The sequence below is a fragment of the Cyanistes caeruleus genome, chromosome 4, assembly GCF_971803275.1.
Source record: "Cyanistes caeruleus chromosome 4, bCyaCae1.hap1.1, whole genome shotgun sequence".
In the NCBI taxonomy this organism is placed as follows: domain Eukaryota; kingdom Metazoa; phylum Chordata; class Aves; order Passeriformes; family Paridae; genus Cyanistes; species Cyanistes caeruleus.
Window position 1 is genome coordinate 24,145,257 of NC_141704.1, and position 27,192 is coordinate 24,172,448.

The following is a 27,192-nucleotide window of genomic DNA, read 5'->3' on the forward strand; positions in this document are numbered from 1 at the left end:
TATATTTTGTGTTAAAATCTTCTGGGCACTGTCATTTCCTACCCATCCCAACAGACTCAGCTGGACTCCCAGGGAATCAGAGAGCCACATCACTCCCTCCTTTAGAAAGAGCTTAGAAAGAGGTTAAAACCAGTTCAGTGCCAAAGGGCTTGAGGTCTGACTCTGCTCCTCTACCACAGACCACAGAGTATCTTGCCTGGGCACAACAGCCTTCATGGGAGGGCTGCCTGGAGCAGAGATGTAGCTGCAGGTGTCAGGATCCACCACTCAGGGTAAACACAACTGCACGGCGAGAGCTCATCTCACCAATCACATGTGCTGCACCTTATGTAACTTCTGACTCACAATTCAAAGACTGACACAGTAGGATTCATTAGAACCCACCTTCTAATGCCAAAAGAGTACTTGTTAAAATATATCTTAGAAAAGCCAAAATTCACTTCTTGTATTTTTTTTTTTCCTTTCTTCAGCTTTCCTTCCTCCTCCTCCACTTTCATGTGATGCTAAGCCACAGATTCTCCAGGCAGTTTCCCAAATAATCTATGCTTAAGATTGACTACAAGGAGCAGATTTCCAGCCCAGGGTTTTAGCTTTCCATCTCTAACTAAGAGTACCAGCAGCTCAGCAGCTAAACCTTTGTGCACAGCACCAAGCATTTGCCTGTACTATTATTTAAACTGAGGGGTTTAATGAGATTTTGGTTGTTGGATTTAGTTCAAGAACTGCTCCAAAGCTGTTTGCTCCAATAGCAAAAGCTTCAGTACAGGTCTGTGCCCAGTAATACATACAAGTCATTGAGTGCAGTCACTCAGTGTTTTTTTAGGTTCATGGCCTCGAGCAGTATTTTCACATCTCTTTTTCTGAATCATAAAAAATAGGATAATTTACTGTCTTGTTTCACAGTAAAAGTACATTGTCAGCCTAATATAAGGCCTTAACAGGCATGTTTTTCTTCCCAGTGAAGTGAAAAAGACTGTGTTGAGAACTTCTCATATTAAATGGAAAAGATAACCTATGTTACAGAAGGGATTTTTTTCCTCCCAATCTGTTTGTCTGTTTTCTCTTCTGGAGAAAAGTTTTCAGTAATGTACTTGCTATATTTTGGCCTTTCATACAACAATAAATGAAAAAAATCTTCCAACAAACTAGGCTTGTATTATCTATTTTGATACAGATATTACTTTAAATTTTTAAATTACAGCACTGTAAAAGCCTGTAACAAATGAGGACAGTCATAATTTTGATGAGGATTTTATAAAAAGTTAATAAATACTGTCCACTGGACTTGCATTTTTTGTCTCAATGCTCAGAACACCTAACAAACAGAAATTAAAACTCTTTCTAATCCTGCACAAATAGCCCATTATTATGTCCAGTTTCATACTGAAACAATCAGAGTTAAAGGGACAGAAGTGCACCACAAAACTTTGGCTCTCTTTTTCATTATGCTCATCCTGTGCTCTACTTTTAGATTTCTAGTCTGGTCTGAAGCTACTTTCTAAAGTGGGATTAAGTGCAGCGATAGACTGCAGTATAATAATGGTGCTTTCTAATCCAAAACTAATAGGAGAATAAATTCTGGATATCTAATAAAGGAGACTTTATTAATGAAGTCACATATGCACACTGCAGGGAGAACTGGGACTCCAGGAAATAGCCAGGACATCCCAGTTGCTGATTTTTTGGTTTTGTTTTCTTTAGTCACATTAGCATAGAACATGAAAAACTGATGAAAAGCCAGTATGAAGAGTATGCTATATCTGCAGTACTTGGAACTGGTGCTTGCCTATCATGAGACAGGACTAAAAGGAGGTATACAAGGAAATTGATAGAACTCAGCAGCTCTTGCCAACCAAAATCACCCAGTCTTTGCCTAAATACCCATTTTGCTCATTCTAAGCATGTTTACAAATCTTTGCAATTTGCCATTGTACTTCAATATTTGGTATGTTATTTTGCCCAAAAAAAAAGGACAGATCCAGGAAAATCTAAACAAATTTCAGTATCTGAACAGACAAAATGACATCTGGTAAAGAATTAGTGAAGTGACTGTAATCTCTTTCTTAATCTCATTTCTGTCTTCAGGCCATCACAATCATAAAAGCTCTGCAGCCATGACATGAAACATACCAAAACTTGATGTCCAAAAGGAAGGCTCTATGACTCAGAAGAAACAGGAGCCAGTGACATGACTTCTGTTTCAGAAAGGCTTGCAGGTTGGAAATACACTTGTTATTTTTCAACTGTAACAAGTGATCTGAAGAGATTATCTCTTCTAATAAATTTTGCTTATCACTTCCATGTCCTTTCCATTGTAGATCTCAAAATGCATTGCTGAACAGTGGGCAATAAATTCACATTTTTGAAGGGAAAACTTATATAGAGAGAATCACTGATGAACACTGAGTCTGTGTTTGATCTTAGACAGGAGTCACAGGGGAAAGCTACCTGCTCATCTTGAAGCCAGGGAATTTTGCAACTGACGCTAACAGCACTAGGGTTTCACCCTAACAATCTGCCAACTCTACCAATTCCCTGATAGGGTTAACAATTCCAAAAAACTCACATCCAGGTAAAGCTATGTTACTAATTTTGCCTCCAGAAGGTGGTCACCACCATAATGGTGTTATGCTATGCAGGGGGATCATTACATGCATGCAAACAGTTCTTGGATACCTCTGCCCTTGCATGTTGGTAAACAGTCATACACATTAAACAGAAGAAAGCATCATCTAGGCCCTATTTCCAGGCAAAGACAGGCCTGATAGACAAAACCCATCTGTTTCAGACCCAATTTCTTTATTTTGCACATCTGCTCAGTTGATTTCATTTGGTGTTAATATACTTCACAAGAATCTTTACTAATGAAACAGTTGTTAAGGAATAATAATTTGCTTGATTGACTACTGTTCTCTGTATTTCTGCCTTTTATGGATCTCTCTCACAGTGCAGATGCTGGGAATAAGCCAGTCACTCTGATGCCTGATGGTTTTTAGCTTTTTTTAATATATATTGTAGATTTTTAATACATAGCTGTATGACTTCTAACATTTTCTTACACTTTAAAATATTACCCTTTCTCACACATTATGCCATCTTCTTGAAATTATGTTTAGTATTATTTTCAAGAAAAAAACTTCTAACAAGAACACCCTGTTTTGCACCCTGGAGACATAACAAAATTAAAGTCTAAGAACCATTGGAGATAAGTAAATTTAAATTCATGCTATAAAAGTATAATCTGATATGGAAATGGCTGTATTTTCTGACAGCGGCTAGTTCAATTTTTTCCCACTAAGGAAGGACTTAGAATTACTATTCAGTCAATACAGGGTTGAGAAAGAATAATTTTTTTTCTGGTCTAAGGGAAATAAATGATGAGGGTATCTAGATGTATCATTATATATATATAATACATGGTAATCATTAATACATGAGAATCTATAGGGGAGGCACAGGCAGTTGCTTCAATCAGTGTCTCCTCTTCTCCTAGTGCCAAGTGTAATTACAGACAGCAGCAACATGTTGACAAAAAGCTTAGAAGAAGAAAGGAAAGCAGTGTGAAAGAAATGCATTGTCATATAGAGAAAAAAACATCAGGAGAACCACCTGAAAATGCAGTGAGCTTCTCTCCCCAAAGACAGGCCTGTGGCAGCAGCATGTTATCCCCACTGCAGTTAAACAGATGGCTGCAAAGGCTGTAGCGGTACAAAGATCACAGAATATCCTGCAAAGCCATAGAAGGAAGGAAACCAGTAGCATTGCTTAATAGTCTGCTTATTTTACAGTCAAGTGGATTGCCAAGCAACTAAGCTGTAACAAGCTCCATATTTAGGGAAAGAAATGTTTGTCTTCTGTCTGTCCCTGCTTGCAAATGGCAAGTGGAGGGCATTTCTAAGCCAGATAATTTGAGTACAGCATGTTCCACAAGTCCTGAGCCTGGCTGCTGAGCAGCCACTGTTAATCACGGCAACAGTTGACACACACGCCTTGCCAGAGTCCAAGTTTGTCACCATCACTGTGACTTTCACTCTCTGCTGTTCAAAACAATACACAAACAAATGACCCCCAAGAACCTGCAGTTACTCAGGAATCTGAGATTCCCACATTGCTTAACATGACTGGATCTCTTTAGAATACAAAAATGACAGCCCTTGATGACAAAAAGAGCTCAATTTGGTTGTCTAAGCAGGTGCATCCAAAGGTGTTTGAGATGCATAGGGTAGCTGACACACTGACACAAAGCACACACAGAATAGCCCAGGGACTAACAGCTGGTGGCCAGGTGAAATTTCCATGGCATCTGAAATGCCTCTCGTTGCCTCATTTAGGTAACTGGTCTGAGCCCCAAACGACCTTTTTATATCTTGCATTCTTCAACTGTGTCACCACCCACAAATAAAAATGAGTTAGCATTGCTATTTAAAAGCACGTGTATAAAAGTACAAATACACTAAGTATGTACATTTGGGAGCACACCTGAAATAATTTGCAAAGACTAAAAACGTAGTATTCCTTCTGACACGCACATACTGAAGACGCTCCACCAAGGGAATCATCTTGAAAACACAATGCTCAAATGCTGAAGAAAGATGTGATTAGGACAAATGACAGAAGACTCAAAAGGGTAACACTTCAAGATCCAGGTAGTCCAGTCCCTGGCCCAGTCCTGTAGCTGGAGAAAGACAGCGCAGGAACAGGACAAACCTAGGTCATTCACGTACGTGGGACAGAATGACCCCAGCCTGGGTGACTGACACAACAGTATTTCAAAGTGTTGAATGTATTTGGTTAAACTCAGCACTCCCAGCCCACAGGATAAGGCAATTATCTGATTGATTATCTGATTTGTGGCTTTTCAGAAAGCACCTGACTACCTTTATTCAGAAGACGCATCTTTTTCCCTGACTCAGCTCTCTGCCATCCAGGATCCTAATGGTGACAGAATAACATTTATGTATGATGAAAAACTATAAACTAAGTGTACAAATGACATCTCAACCAAGGTATCTTACACGGTATTTTTCCAAGGTATATTACATTAACACCCAGCTAAAATATTGATGAATGAAAAAGAATTGCTAAAAAGTAATAATTTAAAATAATCAGCCAATTTTGAAACAGATTCTTTTTGATTTGTTTTACTTCAAATAATAGGATCAAATTAATGACAAAATCACTGTTTTCCTGCAATCTGAAATTAAACTAAGAAACAAAGTAGGATTCAGCAGCGGAAACATCCACTGGCCGATCAGAGCTAAATTTGATTGGAAAATGACTAAAATGTCTTTGCTTGGGAAATGATTACATTTAAAGTCACTGTTTTTAGTTCCAACTTTGTGTTGTGCAGAGATTTATTGGGGCGAAAGTGCTTCCAGCTGTGAAGCTGTAGCTGAAGAACCAAATTCTCTTCCTTACCCATTAAAGACGGCTGTCCTCAGTCCACTCAGAGACCAGAAAATCCCACTTAGCAGAAAGCTTAACTACCTAACAGGACTTGATGAGAAGTCAAAATGAGGTGCTTAACAAACTAACACAACAATTTCCTGGAACATGTCATGAACTCTAAGTGCACAAACCAGAGTGGCCATAGCATGGAGCTTGAAGACCAGTCAGATGTGTTCGTAGTGGACAAAATGAGTAACTCTAGTGTCTAAGAAATGCTCTGCATCAGATTGAGCCTGACCAGCCAAATCACATGCAGTGCTGGGAGTCAGTCATGAGCAACAAATAAATAAGTGACAGGTATGGGACAAAAATACAATAGACTGCTCCAAGCCAAATAACTGAAGGCCATGTTATAGATAGCAGTAACTATTTTCTGTACATGTCTGTTTGCTTCCCATTGCTGAGAGGATAGGCTTGTTTTGATCTTACTTATCTTTCTTACCATTTCAGGGATTGTATCAAAAAAGATGAAGCCTTTTAGCTTCAGAGGAAATTTACACCTACTTTCAAAATACTCAATGCCTATCTTTTAATTGAAAATACATACTGTCTTCTGGCTACATATACTTTGGACACCTTGACTCATTCATGCCAGACACCTAGATAAGCCCTCTCTGTAGCAAATTATGCTGCTTTTCTGTGCTCAGATCTGTCCACCAGAAACTGATAAATATATTTTTATAGATTTACTGAATTAATTTAGTGCACCCTTTTATGCTTAGGCAACCTCTCTGGCATGCTCTATGGGCTTTAATACAAAGGAGGGCATTGTGTTTTGTACAGGTGAGGACTGTAAAGACTAAATGCCCAGGAAGAACCTGAAACACCAGATGTTGAAAGTGATCATACAGCACATGAAACATAGCATCCTTGGTCATTTTCTCCACTGTCATCATCAGAGTTCTGAAAAATAGGGAAGAAAATTGAGGAAAATAGAAATATTTGAGAAAATGGCTCCTCAGGAAGCTTGTAATACACATTCTGAAAATAACAGATTTTGCAGAGTAAATAGTTTTCTATGCAGTAAGGAAAATCTCTATGGGGCCATACTAATGATGGTGAATAAGTGAATAAGCCTATGCCCAAAAATCCAAGTTCTGAATAAAAATGCCAGTGCTGCAGCTGGAAGCTGCAGGAAATCTTGTCAATAAGCAGCGCCTTTCAGTTATTTACCCTAACTACAAGGTGCTAGACCTAAAGGAAGCAAAGGACTGAAAGGGATCTTACCATAGATGGAGCTAAAAGAAGGGGAGGCATCACTACATAGGGCATAAATACATCTCATTTGCTTATTAGAGAAAGGAAAAAAATGGAAACACCTCATTTTCACAGCAGCTGAAAGTAGCATGGCAGCCCATGGGAAGGCACAGCTGGTGCTCCAGCTTATTGCCACCATCAAGGCTGAACAGCCAGCAGGATTAGGAACAAGCCAGGCTCACACAAAACAGCATCAGGTGGTTTCTCTTGTCCCCAGCTCCCACCTGGCCCCAGTCCTGCTCTTTCTCACTATGCTGCTGATGCACATCCCACTGCTAACGCAGCTTCAAACAGCAGGCTGAGCGAGATGGGAGCAAGAACACAGCCTGCGCTCCTGCCCGCTCTCCTACACCGCAGATCGCTTCCCGTATTGAAGGGGGAACCATCTGGGAAGAAAAGCAAATACTCAGCCACTTAATTGGCACTTTCAGTAAAACAGACCACAGTCAGCATTGACTGACCTAGAGAAAATCACAGAAGAAACCATCAGCCGTCATCAGGGAAGGAAAACAGAACTTGCCTCCCCAAACTGAAAGATTATAAAATAAAGTAGGAGCTGTGTCAACCCCTCCAGCCCTGGATCATCTCAGTCACTGCAGTTTCTAGCACCACCCCAGTCCTAGAGACTCTGCCCCATCTTCCTACCCCAAGCAGAGGCAGGGCTCTATGGACATGATGAATCCACGCTCCTATGGCAGTCAAAAACAGTGTGATAGCATTTAGTAAGGCAAATCATCTGCCACCCACCTTCTCATCTAGACACTAGAATAAAGGGAGACTGATGTCTTGTTTTTAATTTCTAAAATGGCCTTATTCACTAAAATTACTTAAATAGCATTTCCAGCATTTTCAACCATTTCTATTTTACATTTTAGGGATGTCTCTTGGTTTCTTCATGGGAAAAGAAGAATGGGCAGGATTAAGAAATCCACCATCAAACCTGCTCATATCTACCCCTCCTCACCCCTCCTTTCTCCCATCCTCCCCCCTCTTTTACACATATACAGTAAGTGTGTCTATTTGGCATATGAGATTTTAGCTCTTACACTTGCCAAATCACCCACAATTTGAAAATTTACTATTCCAGGATCTTCCATGTTGTTGACTTCCTGGAAAAAGCTCTTCTAGCTCATCACACTTCAATTTTTTTGTTGTTCAAGAAAATTGATGATCTGACCTCTTCCTTCAGGTTTCCAACCCCTCTCTTCAGTTTATTTCAGACTCCCCAGATCAGCCACCTGTGACTGACTTTGCAACAGCTTGCAAAGTATATTTTGTGCTCACTTCCTGGTTTTGTCAGAATCTCGTAAGTTTTAAAACCAGCTCAAGTTTAGTATTTAACTTCTGAAGAGTACATAAACAGTAGGCTGTTCCATATAAAGAGTAACTTTTATACTACCTTGGACAATGGCTTAAGTGCTGACTATTACAGATAACGTCCTCAAAAATTTAAGGCGGCTTTTCTCATCTTACGTTCTCAGAACTGTTGATGCCCTGCCACTATGGATCAAGAGAGACATCTCAAGGCCTTCCCACCAGCAAGGGGGTACCATCTAAGGTAAGGATGGCCCTATCCACAGGATGGGCAATTAACACTTCCTAGTACCCATTTTCTTGGCATCCTCCAAATATGTATGATTTGCTTTGCAGAAATACCACCAAAGGGCTGAGTGCACAGCAGCAAAATGAAAGAAAACAAAGCTATTTGTTATGCTTAGAAACTGCAGTTCATCTTTGGCAGATGTGAACTTGAAACCCTTTACTAGAGGTCATTCCTGCTTGTTAAGAAACCTGAGAACACAGGAAACAAGGTGATATTTCATCTTGAATTTCTGAAAACTACAAGGAGACTCATGAAAGGCATTATAAACAAAAACAATAAAACACATTGACATTTTTACTCTAATACTACTACATTTTTATTCTAATATTGCTACTAGTAAATTGACCTACCTGCATGCATGTTTTGATGTAGTATGTATTGTACAGTATTTCATGTGCATTCTTATTTTACCTAAGAAATTTTACTTCAATTAACCTTAAACCCACACCCCGTTAACTCAGTCTAGTCCTAATTGAGAATCTGTAGGGTTTTTATACCATCTTAATTAAACTTCTTTTAAAAAGTCACACTTTTATTTAAACCTAAGTAAGAACACATCCAGATAAACCTTGTAAGAGATAATGTACTATTTCTGAGAATAGAAATCACAGAAAAGATTGATCTCATGAATCATCCAAAGCTCTTAAGAACCCAGCACAAATATTTTCACCACTAATTAAGTACAATTTTCTCACTGCTCAAACCCACTTGATATGCTGTCCCCAAAGGAAAGGTGACCAGCTGCAAGTGTAAAACTCAACTGCAGTGCAACAACCACTGTTCTTGAATTTTTTTGCAAATTAGCATCCTATTAGCTGGTGTGAAATCATTTGCAAAGATAAATCTTAAGTCCATGAAGGCTTTTTTATACCTTGGACTCATTTATAAGGCCCTGGAAAAAGCAACTTTATGAAGAACAAAGGAGGTTGCCTCTACTTTTGCTCATAGCCATCTCTATTCTTCTTGCAAAGAATGAAAGCAAATGAAATGTTGGAAAATAAGGTGATTTTTATAATGTTTCAATTATTTCTCCACAGAATCATTTAGGTTAGAAAAGGCTTCCAAGATCACAGAGTCCAACCTTTGGCCAATCTCTACCTTGTCAACTAAACCATGGCATTAAGTGCCATGTCCAGACATTTCTTGAACCCCTCCAGGCATGGTAACTCCACTATCTCCATGGGTAGCCCATTCCAATGCTTTCCATGAAGAAATTCTCCCTGATGTCCAATTTGAACCTCCCCTGGCCCAGCTTATGACCATCCCCTCTTATCCTGTCACTGCTTGCCTGGGAAAAGAAGCTGACCCCCACCTAACTACTCCCGCCTTTCAGGGAGTTGTAGAGAGTGATAAGGTCTCCCCTAAGCCTCATTTCTTCCAGGTTAAAAAACTCCAGCTTCCTCAGTTGTTCTTGATATGAATTTTGCTCTCAACTTTCCACCAGTTTCATTGCCCTTCTCTGGACAACTCCTCAATGTCTTTTTTGGAGTGGACCAGAACTGGACTTGAGGACACAAGTTGTGGCCTCACCAGTGCTGAGTATAGAGGGACAAAGGGAGAACCTGTCACGTTCTTGTCCTGTCATGGTTATCTCATTCATCAGTCTTTCATGGATTAATATTAGTGTTAGATTACTGTTTAGAACTTTATTCTGATTAGATTTCATTCTGGCTATAATCACTAATAACTTTAGCTATTATTTGACTGGCTGTTCTAATTTTCTTCTTCAAAATTATCTAATCAGACCAATCCTGTGAGTTTGGATGCTAGAAAGCAAAAGGACAGCCCTGTCCTTGACAGACAACTGTGATTCAGTTTTAGAATTTAATTGTTGAAAGAACTGTGCAACTTTTCCTTTGAAAGGTATTTTCTGACTGAACTTCAGAAATAAAGACAGGACTAATGACCAGATTTTTAACCAATTATTAAACAAAACAACCAATCAACCAACCAAAAATCCCTAGAAAGCAACTGGCTACATGCAGCAGATGATTTTCAGAGACGAAATTCCAGTTTCTGAAAGCCAGCTCAGCAGTATGATCTTCCCTGACCTGCACATAAGGCAGCAAACACCTAAGTCAGCTGCAATGCAGGCTTCCCCATGGCGTCTCTGATACACCTCCACCACTGCTGTGTCAGTGTGTCTGAAATGCTTCTGGAGATGAAAGCATAGTCCACTTTTGTATTAATGTAAACTTTTGGTGTACCCATGTACAATAATAACAAGACTTACTGCCTGCCAGAGTACTGCACTCCCTGGCAAGAAGCAGGAAGACCACAGCTTCTCATCAGCAGTGATATGCTATATGGTGAGACAGCTTCAGGATTTCCTTCACTGGTAAAAAAATGCTTTAATTTTGCTAAACTAGTGTGTTAAAAACAAGGCAGTTATAGTTTCAATTAACTACAGATGTCAAAGTAAAATAAATAAGCAAATAAATAAATGTACATACATATTACATACATAAACAAAAACTGGCAGATTTTTTTTTTAACTCCTTTGTCCATAGTTGGATTGTACAATGACATAAAGACACTTCTTTCTTCCTTTGTAAACCAAACCAAATCAGGAGCACATACAAAGCCGTGGCCTAGGGGAGAATAACTGAAAATGCAGACACCCATATTTGCTGCCAGCCTGCAGACAGCAGCTGCTGCCTGCAGCACTCATTCGACGGTGACAGCGGCTGCACTGACGTTCCACATTAGAGAGTCATATTGCTTTGTTCCCCCAGGGGAGCCTCTCTATTTAAGGGGATACTATTAAGGATGGCAAGCCCAAACATAAGCCCTCTTTTTTGTATAACTCTTTGTGAATATTTATCTGTATTTTACGGAAGAATTAATTGAATGTCGCTATAGACGCACAAACAAGACATAACCTAACTAAATGCCAGGCACGTAGTTCACCAAACTGCTGCAGTACAGAGCACTGGTTTGAAATCTACAGCTTCATTAAATCTACAGCTTCATTCCTCTCTGACAGGCAGCCAAGCCCCACAGACTCTAAGTCCTTAGCATACATGCAATGCCCCAGAGCAACCAAATGAATGTCCCTCTGCATCCAGACAGTCACTGTGATGCAATGGCCACAGCAGTGCCACCTCCCTGCTGTGGAGGTGTCACACAGCAAGGACCCCGGTTATGAAAATAATCATACCTATAAAGGTACACTTAGAAAAGGTCCTGTGTAAAGGCCTTTGAATGCCCATTCTCTGTGGGACCTCCCCTGCTGTGACAGACCACTAGTGCTTTATCCTGAGCAGGCAACTTAACCTTCTATCCTAGCTGTTGTATCCCTGTGGGCTGGGGCAGCACCCCCTAGTCCCACTGTGAAGTGGTAACTGCAAATGATACTAAAGATGAGGTAGTGTGTCTTATTTAACACACCTGAGAAATTCTTCATCCCACTGCTATCCCCTCACGCTATCAGAAATATCACATTCCAAAGCCTCAGAAAGACATCTCTAGCAGGTCAGCAGTTGCAGAGGAATCTGCTCCTGATGGTACTAGCGCAGAACTGCTCTTCTGTCCTGTGACCAAGGACACTGTATCCTCCTGTGTGATGTTCCTGTGTCTGGCCTCTCACACTTGGGTGGATTCCTGGAGGAACTTCCACTCTTGATTGTGATGCTTCCAGTTCAGATCTTGATGCTTTTTATCTGGCTGCTCACTTCCATCATTTGGAGCTTTTCTCCATCCAATCACACAGGCAGCCTGATTATCACCCTCTTTGCTCTGTACAGCTTATCTGGAGTTATCACTGCAGACCGTGCAAGCAGCAGAGGATGCAGAGAATAGCCAGGCTGATACATGTTACAGAGTCAGAGGAATGCTTTCTCCAGCTCACTTAACCCTTAGCAGACCTTTGCCTCCATCTACAGCCTATAAAACAGATGGACTGCCTGGCCTCATGTCCTTGTGGATGCCAAAGCATGTGGAATCTTCACACAAAATTTGCCATGTTTCTTTGCCAGCTAATCTGACATTTCTCAGCTACTGTATTCTCTTTGATAACCTAAACAGTCTGAGAGTATTTTATTAGCAGATGGTTTGAATGACTCATTATTACCTATCCCAATGAAAATACACTGGCACAATTTACTGTTGCCACTGCAACAGTCCTAGATACCTTACCAATGACAGCAATGAATGCAGCTGACAGGAAGAAAGGTTAGTGGTGCCAATGCTTTCCACATTCAGCTCCTTTAGTACATGTTAAATGTATCTTTTTAGCATCTTTCAGTATTCCTAATTGGGATGATTTTCTTTTGTGACCAGCACTATTTTCACTGCGCTATGTCAGCTCAGAATCAATGTGACTCTTGCTAGGTATCTGTAAACCAGTGATTTATGCAATTGAGGTTCTGCCTGGGATGGTATCTTCTTACAGCAGTTTTTCCTTCTCTTGTAGCAGAGGTCTTACAAGTGGAGTCTGCTGCCATTTTCTGACCTCCCTGGAGCTGTAATAGATGCCCTTCCTCTCAGAACTTGTTTTCTAGTGCTGTCCTCATCACAGAAGCCCTTACTTCATTGTAAAAAAGTGCAGCTAACACATGAAGTAAAAAAATATCTGGTCTCCTTTTTCTACTCCCATCCATGAACTTTTAAAATAGGCAGTTGAGTACATTTTCCTTTTGCTGCATTTGCACAACCACAACTCATCAACATCAAGACTCAGTCCTCTTAAAACTTGTTCATGTACTACCATATGGGTACTTCCACACTCGAGAGAATGCAGCAGGAAATCCAAATACACAACAGCTTTCCAAGACTAGTTCCCAGAGGCAATGTGAAAACTAGCATTTGCTAGAGTGATGACATCTATTAAATCATATAACCACTGCAAATTGCAAAATCACTGGGCTAATGAGCGGCACAGTAAACAGGAGAGGTTAAGAGAGGTGGATAATCTTTCAATTGACCATCTTCAAAATCTCCTCATGGCTTTTTAGGCTACAGACCCTTTAAGTACAAGGCACTTTCTTCTAGAGCTCATTCTTACTCTCTCTCATCCTTCTTCCCTGCTCATACAAACCTTTAAAAGAGCTACCTAAAGGCTATACAAGTGTGGAAAACCCCCAGTATAGCTGTGTATATATATATTTTCTCTGACAAGCTCACCAACTTTGTGTCATTTTCTCCTTAGACTCCTGCTCTAGGCTGAAACATGATGTAGCACGTTTTAAGGGTCTGCTCAACATCTCTCAAAGCATGCACAGAGGAAGACCTTCCCAGACACTCTATTTCTCAAAGGAGGTCCAAAATATCATAATTTAATTTTGTATCACTGCCATGTAGTTTCACAAGAATTTCTCTTCTCCTGTACTTATCAAAACACCTCAAGATCCCATTTTCAAATGAAATTTTTGAGAGCCCTAAGAAGTTCTAAAATACTTCCCATCTAGTTCTGGGAAGCAATGTCACATTTCTTGGTCTAGGCAGAATATGGGTTCTCTTCCACTCACAGATTCTAGGCATCTTATATTGATGTCTAAGTTCACCTTGACCAAACACACCAAAGTCAGACAATTCTTCACTGAGCTCCACCAGACTGTGGGAAACAAGTGCTTCTCTCTGTAGTTGTTCAGCTTATTTGCTTAATATAGCACCTTATCCTTTTCAATAGGGAACATATTGTCATTTTTATGATCCTTTAATTTCATATTATACACAGTCATCTTCATATGCAAGGGTCTAAACAATGATCTCATATCAAAGTGATTTTCTCCACAAGGGAAAGAAATCCATTATCAAGAATATTTGGAATACTCTGTCTTTGTATTGCACATGCTCTTCTCATAGCATTTCACAGACCTTTTCCTGGTGCTTCAGGGATCAAGCAGGGCATTTTAGCTCAGATGAAAAGAGATGGCTTAGATTCTTCTGTGAATAAAATTTTTTGTTAGGCATACCCATTAATTATCCCCAAATTACATGGAACACTACTGCTTCTACCCCAGCTCAAATAATATGAGTCTTCACTGCATGTACTGCTCTTCCTATCTGGGTCACACAGCCCAAAGGGACTCTAATAATCTTTCAGGCGTCCTTGGTCATAAAGATCTTTCCCTATTTCTGGTTCTGTAAATTACCCTGGTCAAAGCTGAAGTTTGTTTTGATCTCATACCATTTTGCAAGCATGCAGATTGATTGAGCTCATCTCTATCACTGGCTCTAACTTGGAGATTGGTCCTGCTTTGAGGGAGGTGTTGGTCCCTTCATATCTCAACTATTTTATGATTTTTGTTTGAAATCTGAAAGACCTTTTGTCATCTTCGAACAACCACAGACTCCTCCACTAATTATAGCTCATGCTTTTAGCTAATGGCAAGGACCAAAAATTTCACAAGCTGAAGAAAAGCTTGTCAAATTCCCTTCATTTATCTTCAGATTTCTTCCTCATTCCAGAAACTGTGTGGACAGAGCTACCTGAGAAATTATCACTGTATTCAGTAACTTTACATCAGATCCTTGAAACTTCTAAGCTGATGAGATAGGAAAGGTGATCCAGGGCTGCAAGAGACAAACCACCAAAGACTGTCAAATTCACGAGTCATATCCAGCCTGTGAGATGTTTCAGCTCACTTTTGGTTTTTGGAGAAGAAAAGGCCAGGAGAAGAAGGAGAAGAAAGTGCACTTAAACCCTCAGGACAGCTGCCTGCTTGTGAACAGCTCAACACAGGTTCAACAATTCACAAGTTCAAATTGCCATTGGTGCTGCCTGAGTAGCAGGCGTGGGCTACAAGCCCCTGTCCTCCGAGCATGCAGTCAAGCCTTTGCCAACCATATCTCAGGCACCTAACAAAAGTGTTTAAAACAAAGGAGTTTAGAGAACCCTCTCTTATCTCAGGTTTGTATTTTTAAAAAATGCATTCATTTAGAAAGTAACACTACTAGCTTGCAGTCGATCCTCAAGATCGACCTCAAGATGTAAGAGCAACGTAAGGCTACATTTTCTCTCCAAGTATCTTAAAGTTTCACTGATGATTTTGTGAAGTTGTTAGAGCTCCTGTAACCTCAACCCCTTTCATAACCCAGGTTTATTCTGGCATTTGACAGTGGTATAGATAAGCCTTTCTTTGACCTGGTTCTGCAATATTTTCAACAGCCCTGACTCAATGGGGTACAATAGGAACTTCAGCAGCTACATATACTGGTTTAAAGTTGCAACTTCTGGTATTTTCTGTAACCTCTCTTTGGCATACTGTTGCCTGAGAAACCAACATCATTGTGGAATTGCCACTGTAGTTAACTGCTCTCAGCCTTTTAGGATGAGAGTGGGCTGGTTATGTCCAAAAAAGGAGCATTTTGGTCATCTGCTGGTTCGGTGGAGCTCAGTCTCACCAAGGCTGTTATCGCACCAGAATTTCAACAGTCATGCCTCACCCTTCTTTGTGCCACTGCTCATCTAACCACCCCATGAAGAAGCCTGGAGAGCCAACATGTTCAAAACCAACTCCCTGCAGGAATGGTCAGGTCTTGGTTGGTTCTCCCACAGCTGTGATGAGTTACTGGTGCTGGGAACAGAGGAGGCAGGAACATCACCCAGGATGGTGTGATCAGATTGTCCTTCATCTCCATGTTTGATGCCAAGATCTCCCATTTCTCTACTGCTGTTTTGCACTAAGACTACTTCTCTGATGCCACAAGATCATATAACTTAGTTTAAACTTTCCCATTTGTTGCATTTTGGCTGGAAGATAGTTTGGGGACAAAAGTGTCTAGGAACAAAAGCACTTCCTGAACAGACAGAGCAGAAGACAGTACAGTGAGCCTGGTACAAGCACAGAAGCTTTTCCTGGTACATTTAAGTGAGCAAGGTTTCCCAATCCCCACAATAGTCCTCAGCCTTCCCACAGAGAGCAGCCTTCTAGAATTAACCTTGCAGCAGAGGAAAGCTCCATTTGCCCTTTGGATTTGTATTTCTCTGGCCCTTTGGTCAGGTCTCCTCTGTTTCAGAATCCTTCTGCTTTCCAGAGTGCAGTTGCTGATCTACCAGACAGGGACCACCATGAGCATCTCCCAAACAGCCCATGCTGGAAGAGCATTTCCCAGACTAGCCCCCTACAACAGTTTAGTACTGCTGCTAGGTTAAAAAGCCCCAGCATGAAGAAATGCAGCAGTGCTGAGAACATCACCTGGGACTTTGACAGCACACATCTGGGGCTTTGTAACAGCACTGGGGAAGCACCATGGACATACCTGTGTGATTCCCTTCCTCACAGCTTCATACTGAGTTTCCCTGGGTAACTGAAGCACACATGGTGTATATTCTCAGACATTCATGAAATGGCTCTCTGAGCCTCTCTAGTTGCTTTGCAGGCTCTAAACTGCATCCTGTCCCGTTCCTTACCAATGCAGTCAGATGTGGTGGAGCTGCATTTCCCTGACCTCTCCCAGCACTGGTAAGCTCCACTGGCTGTGGCTGCTCTTACAGTTCAGTTTAATTTTTGCCTCTGTTGTCTCTCCTAGAGGCCTGCAACTGCCAGTATTCTTAGTTAGACAAGGCATGCTTGCTGGTTATTTCTGCTAGGCTCTTCTGCCTGAGATGAAGGTGTTCTATTTGTGGGGACCACCTCACCATTTGTTCAGAGGTCCACCACTTCTCTGCTTTGGTGCAGCCCTACACCATTTCACCTTAAAAAAGACTTAATTCTCAATTTTTATCAAACCAGAGTACCTCCTACAGAATGTGAAACTATTATGGTGAGCAGACAAGTCTTTCAGGTCAGCAGGAGCGGTGGCATGGGATGGAAAGCTGCCCCCCATGCACACAGCTCCCCACACCGCCCTGGCATTGTGTCTGACAGTGGATCAGCACAAAAGCACTGAAGATGAAGTGTCTCTGGCACATATGTTTCCTGTGAGGATTACAGAAAATGGGAAATACTGACCACAACCCAATGGCAACTACCCCACCCTCCCACAGTGCCCTTGCACAGACACTTCTAGGGGATTTTTGCTTTACACATATTTGCACACACCTTGCTCATCATGCACTGGGAGTGTCAGCAGCTGTTTGTGCATTGCCTGCTGCCTTATCCCTCTTTATGAGCTGTTGTCACTGGCTGTTTGTCTTTCCCTGCATTCAGGAGGTGATAAGCCTGTTCCTACAAAGACTCTCAGACCATCTTTTACTGCCCTGCTAACTGCTGCTAAAAGCAAAAAGAATAAAACAGGATTGCCAAAGCAGTTGTTTTGACATTTAAAATATTTTGATACTGAGAGAGACTAAAGGTTCTCTGAACCAGTATTTGCTTCTAACCATTTTTCTTGGCTTTCTGATCAGAGCAGAGAGAAAAAAAATCCTAAATGTTAAGTGTAAACAGCAGGATTAAAAAAACTGTAATCTGCTCATTTCATGCTTTTTGGACAGCAACAGCAGCAATGGCTTTTGTTATATTTCCAATGTCCAAATAATGTTGACTCTTTTTTATTTTGTCCTGTTTGATGTTCTAGCCAGACAGAAACACTAACAATTAGTAGCACTATTATCATTTGACAGCCTGGAAATCTGAAGAAGACAGGAGGAGAGTAACCTCTTAGCATTTTGACTGAAGTAATTTAGATTCTTTCTCTGAAAGCAAAGCCGCTGTTCCTCTGGCAGTGCTGTGGGCAGGGCTGGTTACAGGAGCACTGCCCTGCACAGGCAGGTGAGCGGGGCAGCACCAGTGACCCCACTCTCCCCACTCCTGCCAGCAGCAGGCAATGGGACAGCCTGTCCAGCCTGAACAGGAACTCTTGGGCTGGAGGTTCAGGCCTCAGCAGAGGCACAGGGGAGATGGCCACCACACTGCCTTGCTCTTCATCTGGCCAGAGAGTTCAGGCAGAGACTGACCAAAGCCTCTGCTCACATTGATGGCAATGAGACATGTTCTGCTTAATCCCATTTCTAAATGCAAGAAATGTTTCTAGACCCTTCTGGGAAACTGGTAGTGGCTGTTATGGAAACTCCCATTGCCCTTTTCTAAATTGTGGGAACCATGGAAACAAAAGCAGCCACAGCTGCTGGTGCATAACCCCAGTGACTTTAACCAAAGCACCTTGTAAACCAAGAAAGGACCACAAAAATGAACAAAACTGAACAATCTGAGCACATACTATGGCTTTCTGTAAGGGGGCAAGTAGGGCACAGATTTTATCTCAAAGCCTGTTCTCGTGCATTTTGCAGAAGCAGAGCTCATGGACACAGACACTGGGGCTCACAGATCTGTCAGGGTGAAATAGATGCAGCTACGACATTTGGCATCTCTGTTCATGCTCTGATGACCCAGAGCTGCAGACATGTTTACAACTGTGCATGAAAAATGCGTCCCTAAACAAAAGAAATCTAAAGGCAAATTTTGTTTCTATGCTGCTTGACCTTGATTGGATATTGTGGCAGAGGAGGGGGGAGCTGCCAGAGCCTGGCCACAGGACTAATTAACCCTTTGGGAGCGAGGGGTTCTACGGCCAGGAAGGCATAACTGTGAGGTATCCCAATACTCTTAGCACTTCCTCGGAAGAGATGAGGTGCAGAACAGGTCCCAGCCTACAAGTGTGGAGACATTACACCATGCTGGAGGTGACAATGCTCTACAAAAGCCATTGCCTCATAATCCAGATGAGAAAGGTTTTCAACACACAGTATTGTTTTGTGCACAAAATACAGCGGGAACCAACTGTTTTCTATTTTTTGGTCACCTGATAATCACTGGATCAGACTGGTCTCCACACAGCCACGCTGTCACCAGCAACATTATTTATACATAAACCCCCAGCCTCCCTCCGCAGCCAGATTTGCCAGGCAGGTAATTGTTGTTCCCATTGAAGCAAAACTGGCTTGCTTTCAATGACATGCATCTGCACTGCTATTATACAGCAGACTGCCTCAGTTAAGATTTTCCAGCACAAAGATGAGGAAGAAAAAAAAAAAAAAAATTTATTTTGCATTTTTCACCTCATATTTAGAATTCCACCTAATTTAATTGCGGATTCTGCAGTCACGGGGTGGGGTGGGGGGGGGAGGGGATTGCAGAGAAGCCTCCTTTTTCCCAGAAACAAAAATGAAGTAAATGAGATAGACATGAGACAGCAGTCCTTTCCTGCTGGTTAAATCACTTTCCCCCAGCTCTTGCCCATCTAATACTGCAGCATTCTCAGTCCCCAAATGTACCGTCTGAGTAGCGCATTCATCAGAGTCTTTGCAACTCCCGATCACTGACAGATGCGATCTTATCAAGTGACACATTCAAGCAAAACTGCCTTTCCCCCCAATCTTCCAGCGGCCTGAATTCAGCAGCGCTGACAGCCCTAGGCTGCCTTGCTGCTTGCATCGAGGATGCACCCGCAGTTGGGAGGTAGATGCTTCCCCTCCAGCATCTTTAATCCCTTCATAAACATGCAAGGACCGCAGCTTTCAGCCAGCGACCTGCGGCAGAGACAATGCGAGTGCGGCGGGTACAGCAGGGGTAAAACAAGCCCTGCTCTCAACAGAAAAAGGATGTAAACGGGATGCATTTACTTACATGACGATTCAGTGCCAAACATGGCTCGCCCCAGATGCTGCTGTTTCAAGAAGGAGAGAAGAAAAAAGAGTGGAAGACAGAAGGAGTGTATGAGCGAAGGGATGAGACTGCTACACAGCGGGGGTCATGAAGGCAGACAATGCAGCCCAGGCTATCCAAGCTGCCAGATTCTCCTCCTCTCCTCAACACCGCAGACAGCTTTTCCTTGCAACCGCAGTGAAGGTCCTTCCTCAGGAAGCAAAGAAGCAGGAGCTGCTGTTTTAAATCCGAATGTCAGGGCAGGCCGGCGTCCTGCGAGCGCTGCCGGCAGGCAGGGGAGGCGGCAGGCAGCAGACACTGCAATCGGCAGCCCTGCCCGCCCCGAGACAATAGCGGAGCCCAGGCACACACGGGATGACGTCAGGACACTGCACAGACCGACTGCTGCTAACACTGGGGCTCGGAGCGGCCTCGGACACAGCACAGCCGTTCACATGGGAATTCCTTTCTCACTAAAAGCACAGGACAAAGAGCCGGACGTGTATGTCCCTCTGTGATGCTAAAGCTCTCACCCGGGACTGTAAAGCTAGCAGGAAAATATCTGTCTTGAATTCACGCTCCTTTTCTCAGCTGCACAAGAAGCAAAGTGTCTCTGTGCAAACAGAATAAATTTCAGGGACAAATGTCCCAGTATATACCACTTATAGCGTTCTCAGTAAAGAATAACCCCAAATTTCTATCACTAGCTCCATTATTTTTCTTTCAAAGAAATACTAAACTCCTGGGCCAGTCTACACTCCGCACCTAATCTTCACATCAAAGTGTTAGCCAGCTATCTCATTTACTTAATTCTATTGTCAGAACACACCGTAACAATGCTCTAACCACAATAAATGAGTCACACATCTAAATAAAAATAAAAACCCCAAAGCACGCTGAATTCAATGATAAAAAAGCATCCTAGCAACCAAAGAAATATTGTCCCTAATTTTTCTTTATTCTTCAAAACCAACTAGATCTAATGTGCATCTGCAAGTGCGATTTTCAGTGCGCTGAGCCTATTCTTTTTTCCTGACATTTAGTAATTGAAAAATGTTCAAACATAGAAACAAAGCCCTAATCTCGCTCCTTCAGTCCTCTCACAGACAAAAGGAATCGCCCATCTCGTGCTGGTGAGAGCAGCCAAGCAGGACGGCTGGAGGCTACCAGGCATTATGGACCATCCGTAGAATGGCTGTCCAGAAGGGGCAAAACCAAGAAAAGTTTCTGTGAAATCTCACTGAACATGTACATGCAGTTCCCAAGATGTCAGACACTGAAAAGTACTGCTGGTGGATGAGGAGAAAGGAGATAGATGCAGGTCCATTAAGGGAAGCACTTAGAGGCAAGCAACCATTCCTTCTCCTTTTCTCAGTTTTTGTGGGTTAACCATTCCCAAACACTCCTGCTGCTCTGCAGGGGGGTTTGTGCTGTTTGCAGAATAGCCAAAGCCACCATGAGCAGCAGGCCTGTAAAACAAGTACTACTGAAGGCCGGCAGCCACCCGAGGAGATCAGCATGCTGAAACCATCGGGAAGCAGGGAGGGGCTGGCTGGGACCACTGCACCCTGAAGGACACACTGGAAAGCAACATATGGGGTTCAGAGCCACAGCAGGTCACTGCCAGGCCAGTCCCTCTGCTCCTGGGGATGGAGAACATGGTCCCAAGCTCACAGGGTGTGTATGCCCAAAAACATCCTTATGCACCCTGCACAGCCCTGTGCTGAGAGACAGGAAAGAGTGCAAGGGGCTGTACAGAGCCTGATCTTGTGCTTCCCACAGCAGGGGGGGCACCTACAAGGCACACCAAGCTACTCTCCTAGTAACATGTGCTGGCACAAAATGCTTTTCAGCTGTTTCCCTGCTTTCCATTCTACATATTGAACAGTGACTTTGTGTTCTGTACACACCATAAGAATAGTTAGGGCCACCAAGCTCATGGACATGTTTACCTGTATTTCATTGCTGGAAGAAAGTCACGAGTGAGGCCACATCTTGTGGTGAGACATCTCACAACACACTTTCTAAGCAGATTTTAGTCTCTGTCAGCAGACAGGACATCAGTGCTCATAATCATAGTGACTCAAAACAACCCTCAGACGTCTTAAATTAACCAGATGTCCTCAAATCTGTACTTAAGCACCTGAATTATTAGCCTGGCTTGTTCAATTGTCATGATTATTTGCAATCACGTGCACGGATGCACAACACCATGAAGCCATGTCCGAACTGGTTTTGACCATGACAGTGGCACAAATTCTCTGACAAGGTTTTGCTGTTCCCAGAACTGAACTAGTTATTTTGACTATTTAGAGCAGTGAACACCTCCTTCGGTCAAAACAGGTTGATAAGAAGCTTCAGTGCATCAAACAAACTAAGCTCTGGCTGGACTTTCCAGCAACTGAGGCAAGTTCACAGAAGAAATGTGTCTATTATGTATCTGTAAGCCTCCAAGCATCTTTAAAAACAGGTCTCTGGAACAAAAATCCCAAGTGCACTCATGCAATGGTTGAAGAATAAGTTCTGCTCTGATGAGCAGATCTGACCTTCCCACAGCATTGTTTCCAAGGAAGAGACAAAACCTCAGGGCATTTCCAACAACATCCTTGAAGGTGTCACAGAGCCCAGGCCCTCTGCCAAGTTCTCATTACACTGACGCATATAGGTAGTTGAAAAGTCCAAACAAACCATGCAGTATCTCTGGAAGGATTTCATAATAATTTATTTTGTTAGTTTTAGGCTTGGCAGGTCAGTACGTTGCCTTGTGGGAAAGGTGACCCACTAAAAGCCACAGGAAGGACTTTCTCTGAAATTATTTCAAATTTACCTAATACATTTTGTCAAATGACTTTGAGAAAGTGTTAAAATCTGTTTCTGACCTACTGCTCTTTTAAGACCATAAGCTTTCAGTTTGCTAGCAGAATTATGGATTTCTGTTTCCAATGTTGAATGTTGCTATTGGTCTATTCTATAAAGAAGGGTCAAGAAAAGGATTTTATTTCTTATGCAGCAGTGAAGATAATGTAATTAGTGTACAGAAAAGGTCAAAGGAAATCTTCAGCCAGCATTGCTGTGATTTGCTTACAATGTTCACAAGACATTACTCAAGTATTAGATTAATTTACAATGTACTTCCATACATTCTGCCATAAACCAGCATGAAATATTTAAATCAGCAGCAATATATGTTATGCAAAGTTGTCTCCTGTACATTCACATTTTCCAGAGAAAGGGATGTGCTTCTCAATCACTGCTGCTCTTGGAGCAGATATTCTTTATTCCTTACTTTATCAGTGTAGAAAAATAATACTCCTATTTTACTTTGTTTTGTAAGGACACGTGTGTCTAAGCCCTAAAGCACAGTTTGAGTTCTAATAATGAAGCTGGATAATGAAATGTTGAATTTTTTATACTGATGTAAATTTCTGCTTTAGAGTAATTTCTCTGTATAACAACAGTGGAAGCAGGAAATCTGAGCTACAAACAGAGGCAGCTTTGTACACGTGCCTTATGCTGATCCATTAAAGCATAAATCTTTATTCTCGCTTGTCACTAGAAAAACATTTCATTTTGCATTTAACCTCCTTTTCCACAGGAGAAACTCTGGAAGCAGGAAATCAGTCCATCCCACCTGTGATGTTCTCCTGTCCTACTGCCCTGAGCAGCAAGGGAATTCTCACCTCTGTCCTCCCCAGGGCAGGGGAACAGGTCCCACACCTTCAAGTCTCTAGACATGAAGTACAGGATAATCTCAATAAACCTCAAAGGTAGGTAACAATTTTTATTAGTTAAACTTGCCATTCCTTACCAAGGTCCCTTGTTCTGTAAGCTTTTTAATGCCTGGAAACTGATATTTTTTTTAAGACATTGAAAAACTTAATCCATTTAATGTGCTGTGGGAAATCTCTGAGTGACTGCAATGAGTTGAGACCATTCAGTAGCCTCCAAAAGGAATTTATTTTGCTAGTAGTAATGTTAGTTAGCTCCCTTCTAAAAGTGCAGTGAGACCCCCCCAGCAACATTGTGACAGTCTCCAGCTTCTGTAGGTATTGTCAGTTCTGGCAACAGCTGCCACACCGATTATTGATTAACATGGTACCCACAAAATACTGCAAGGTGTTTTTTTATGCTCCAGAAGAAAAATTAAATCCAACAGCAGCATGTGTTACAGAACTGCAGCTCTTTGGCTTTATGCTTTGCTCAACTTTGCTGACCCTAATAATCTTTAACAAACATCTTTGGCGAAAAAGTTGACATCATGATTACACCAATGTAATCCAGTGTGGTGCAACAACTTCAGCTTCTCATCTCACAGGGGCATGTATTTAAGGTACAAACAACCCTCCAAGCAACCAAAACAAATACCCTGCACTGATGCTGTACCATCAGTACCCCAGTGCAAAGGGGTTTTCCAGTACCTCCATCACTGAATTAAGCCAGTGTCCCAGAAATGGCAATTTTGGAGCTGTGGCAACAGGGAGAGGGACCATGGCCAGCTGGGATGGAGGACAGCCCTGACAAGCCCTTCCCAGCAGCAAAGCTGGCAGCAGGGCACAGGTCCGGTGGGGTCTGCCAGCTTGGACTACAGAGCATTCAGAGCCAAGTGGAGCCAAGAAAGGTATGTTCCACTGGAATGAAATCTCTCAAGTGCTACATTTGTGCAAATGCCAGCAAGTTTCCACAGGGAGCTGCGCGGACAACCAGGAGCAGCTCGGGGAGTAAGGATGGCTGACAAGGACCACACCAGGCAGCTGAGACAGGGAGAGACAAAGGGACTGGCTAGCCAGACAGTGGAAAATATCTTTGAATATCTTTGAACATCTGAACTGTCTGAAGTCCTTGGTGTTCTCCTCATAGCCTGGTCTTACCATATTTTGTTTGAGGTTTTCCACCCGCATTCTCTCTTTGCAACATACCGTTCCATTGTTATGTTGGCACAGAAAGGAAGGAGACTGCTGGCAGGAAAGAAGTTAAGATGTTTGTCCTGTTCAACATAGACAAAGGATTTTATACCAGACTAATTCACAGACTACAGGGATGTTTTTCTCTTTTTATTTGTTCTTGTGCTGATTTTTAAAATATTTCTGTGCACTCCATATTGCATTATGTAACCCTGTTTCACGTAAAAATTCTTTTTCCTCACCACTTTTATACAATTAATGCCTAGAAAAATTTGGCTTTCTGAGTGAACATATGCATGCATACACACACAAATAACAAGACAGACTGAAGAACAAGTACTTTTTGCCACCAAAAATATCATTATGTCTGCATTGGTCCTTACCTGAGAGATGAAGTTCAAAAGAGAGAATGCTTTTCAAAAAAGAGATACAATGGACCATAATAATCAATTATTACATTACTGTCATGCCTTTCAACATGTCTTTTAGCGAAGATCTTCGCCTCACCACAGCTCTGTACATGATTACTGCAAGCCATTCACCAGGGGCAGCAAGAGGCAGCACCCAGTAGATGCTCAGCCATTAAAAGAGTAACCTCTCCCAGGCCACCCAGCCATCGAGGCACATCTAATGGACAGAAAGTTCCAGTATTTATGAAATGGTAGAGTATTACACACAGAGAACTGTATGGAAAGAATATAAGAATATTCATATATACATTTATGCATATAAGAAAGAAAAAAATAAAATCTATGAGCCCAGCTTAAGCGCCTAATTCTAGAGTACAACTGAGATTGTGGGTCATGGGCAGGTGTCTAGCTGGATTTCTTTGCATATCTGGCACCTAGTATCAGGGAGTAGCTGAACAGAATGGTATTCCCATTCCCTGCAGCAGAGGATACAGAATGAATTGTCACATTTCAACAAGTTCCCTTACATCATTCAGTGTGAGACTGGAAAAAAAGGCTAAAATCATTTTGTAAGTGGCAGAGTACAGTTCACCTTTTTGTATAATATTGTCAAGAGATTAGGATGGTGATTCTCATATTTTTTTGTTTGTTTGTTTGATTTTCAGTTTGGTTAGTTTCCTTTTAAGCACAGAACTGTTAACCCATGAATATCTAAGACAGTTACCAACACAGTGTGACAATCTACTCCCAGTGTGCAAATGACATATCAAACCCAAATGAAATATGTTATTTTTTCAGTAACATCAAACCTCATGGCTCATCAGAGCATGTTAATGTCTTGTTAAATTCTGAGAGCAGTTTATTGTCCCAAATGCATGCAACTGTGTGATGAAATGGGGCTGCTACTGCATCTGACAAATGTTCCAGGAGGACACACTACCTTCCAGTATGATCCAAAGAGAACTTAGAAACAAAGGAAGCAAATAAATCTTCAGTGTTATTTGTTAAATTAATTTAAATCACTGGTTATTTAGATAGCTTTCTATAAGAATAAAATATTAGAAGAAAAGCAAGGTGTTTATTTTCTGCACTGAGGGGAATACACTGAAATATTTTGGTGGGTTTTTTGGGGTTTTTTTTGGGTTCTTTTTTTTTTTTTTTTGATCCTGATTTCAGGTCATTTCCAAGGATCTATGCCACAGGCCTGCACATGAGGTAGACATGAAAGTTTCTAATGTCAGAGCAAACAGAGGTGGATAACAAATTAAAAAAAAGGATTATAAACAAACTGTCATGATTTTTATGTGACTGAGGGATCAAAAATTAGGATTAAGGCCAACTCATAATAAATCACTTGCAAACTGGCATCAGAGGGAACATGTGTGCCCCACATAAACACAAATATCCAATTTATAGGTATAAAAATGAGTCAGAGAGACTTAGAGAAGCAGCAAGTATTGCCAACATTGCATTAAAATCTGCATTAATAATGTCTGATCTAATTAATGTAAAACCTTCATGTTATGCAGAAAGTTTGATTGTTGAGAGAGGAAGATCAAATTTAGATTACTTCTCAGCCTGAGTAAACACAGTGTGAACATTCAATCTGATATTAGAAATAGCCATGATTTCACCATAAATGCAGGAAAAATTATGGACTTCTAAGCCTACAAGGGAATACCCACGAAACAAGGTAATCAAGTCCCTGCTGGATGGGTGAGTGCTGTGTTAAGCATACTTCCTAGCAGATATAAAGGAATCCATAATATAGCCATGAGAAAAAATTCAGTTGTGAGTTTTATTTCTACTTTCCTATATGGATACTCCTATGCATAACAGTGAATGATCTGATACTGCAGCCATAAATATAACACAGTTGCAGTCAGTAGGGAAACCAAGTCCACTGGAAGCTGTTTGACTAGCTGCACTGCACATTTAAGGATTTCAGAATGCAGCATTTTGGTGGTGTCCCAGCCCCTCACTCCAGGGGTTCCACTCTACTTCCATTCACTGCCAACCCCAGACTGAAGATCTAAAATACTTTT

The 27,192-nt window shown here is 41.7% G+C and overlaps 1 protein-coding gene across 6 annotated transcripts in view; it reads right to left on the reverse strand.

Annotated features, from left to right (window-relative positions):
- Nucleotides 1-27,192, reverse strand: part of ST7 (suppression of tumorigenicity 7) — a 134,294-nt gene that overhangs the window by 78,601 nt on the left and 28,501 nt on the right. The window contains exon 1 of one of the 6 annotated variants that reach the window (XM_086887032.1): nucleotides 19,819-20,231. The exons of 4 other annotated variants lie outside the window; for them this stretch is intronic. In XM_086887032.1, coding sequence (XP_086743158.1) covers nucleotides 19,819-19,840 — 22 coding nt within the window. In that variant the 5' untranslated portion in view covers nucleotides 19,841-20,231. Of the gene's footprint in view, nucleotides 1-19,818; nucleotides 20,232-27,192 lie in introns of those variants that run through there. One more of the 6 variants, XM_086887035.1, reaches the window with a different exon arrangement.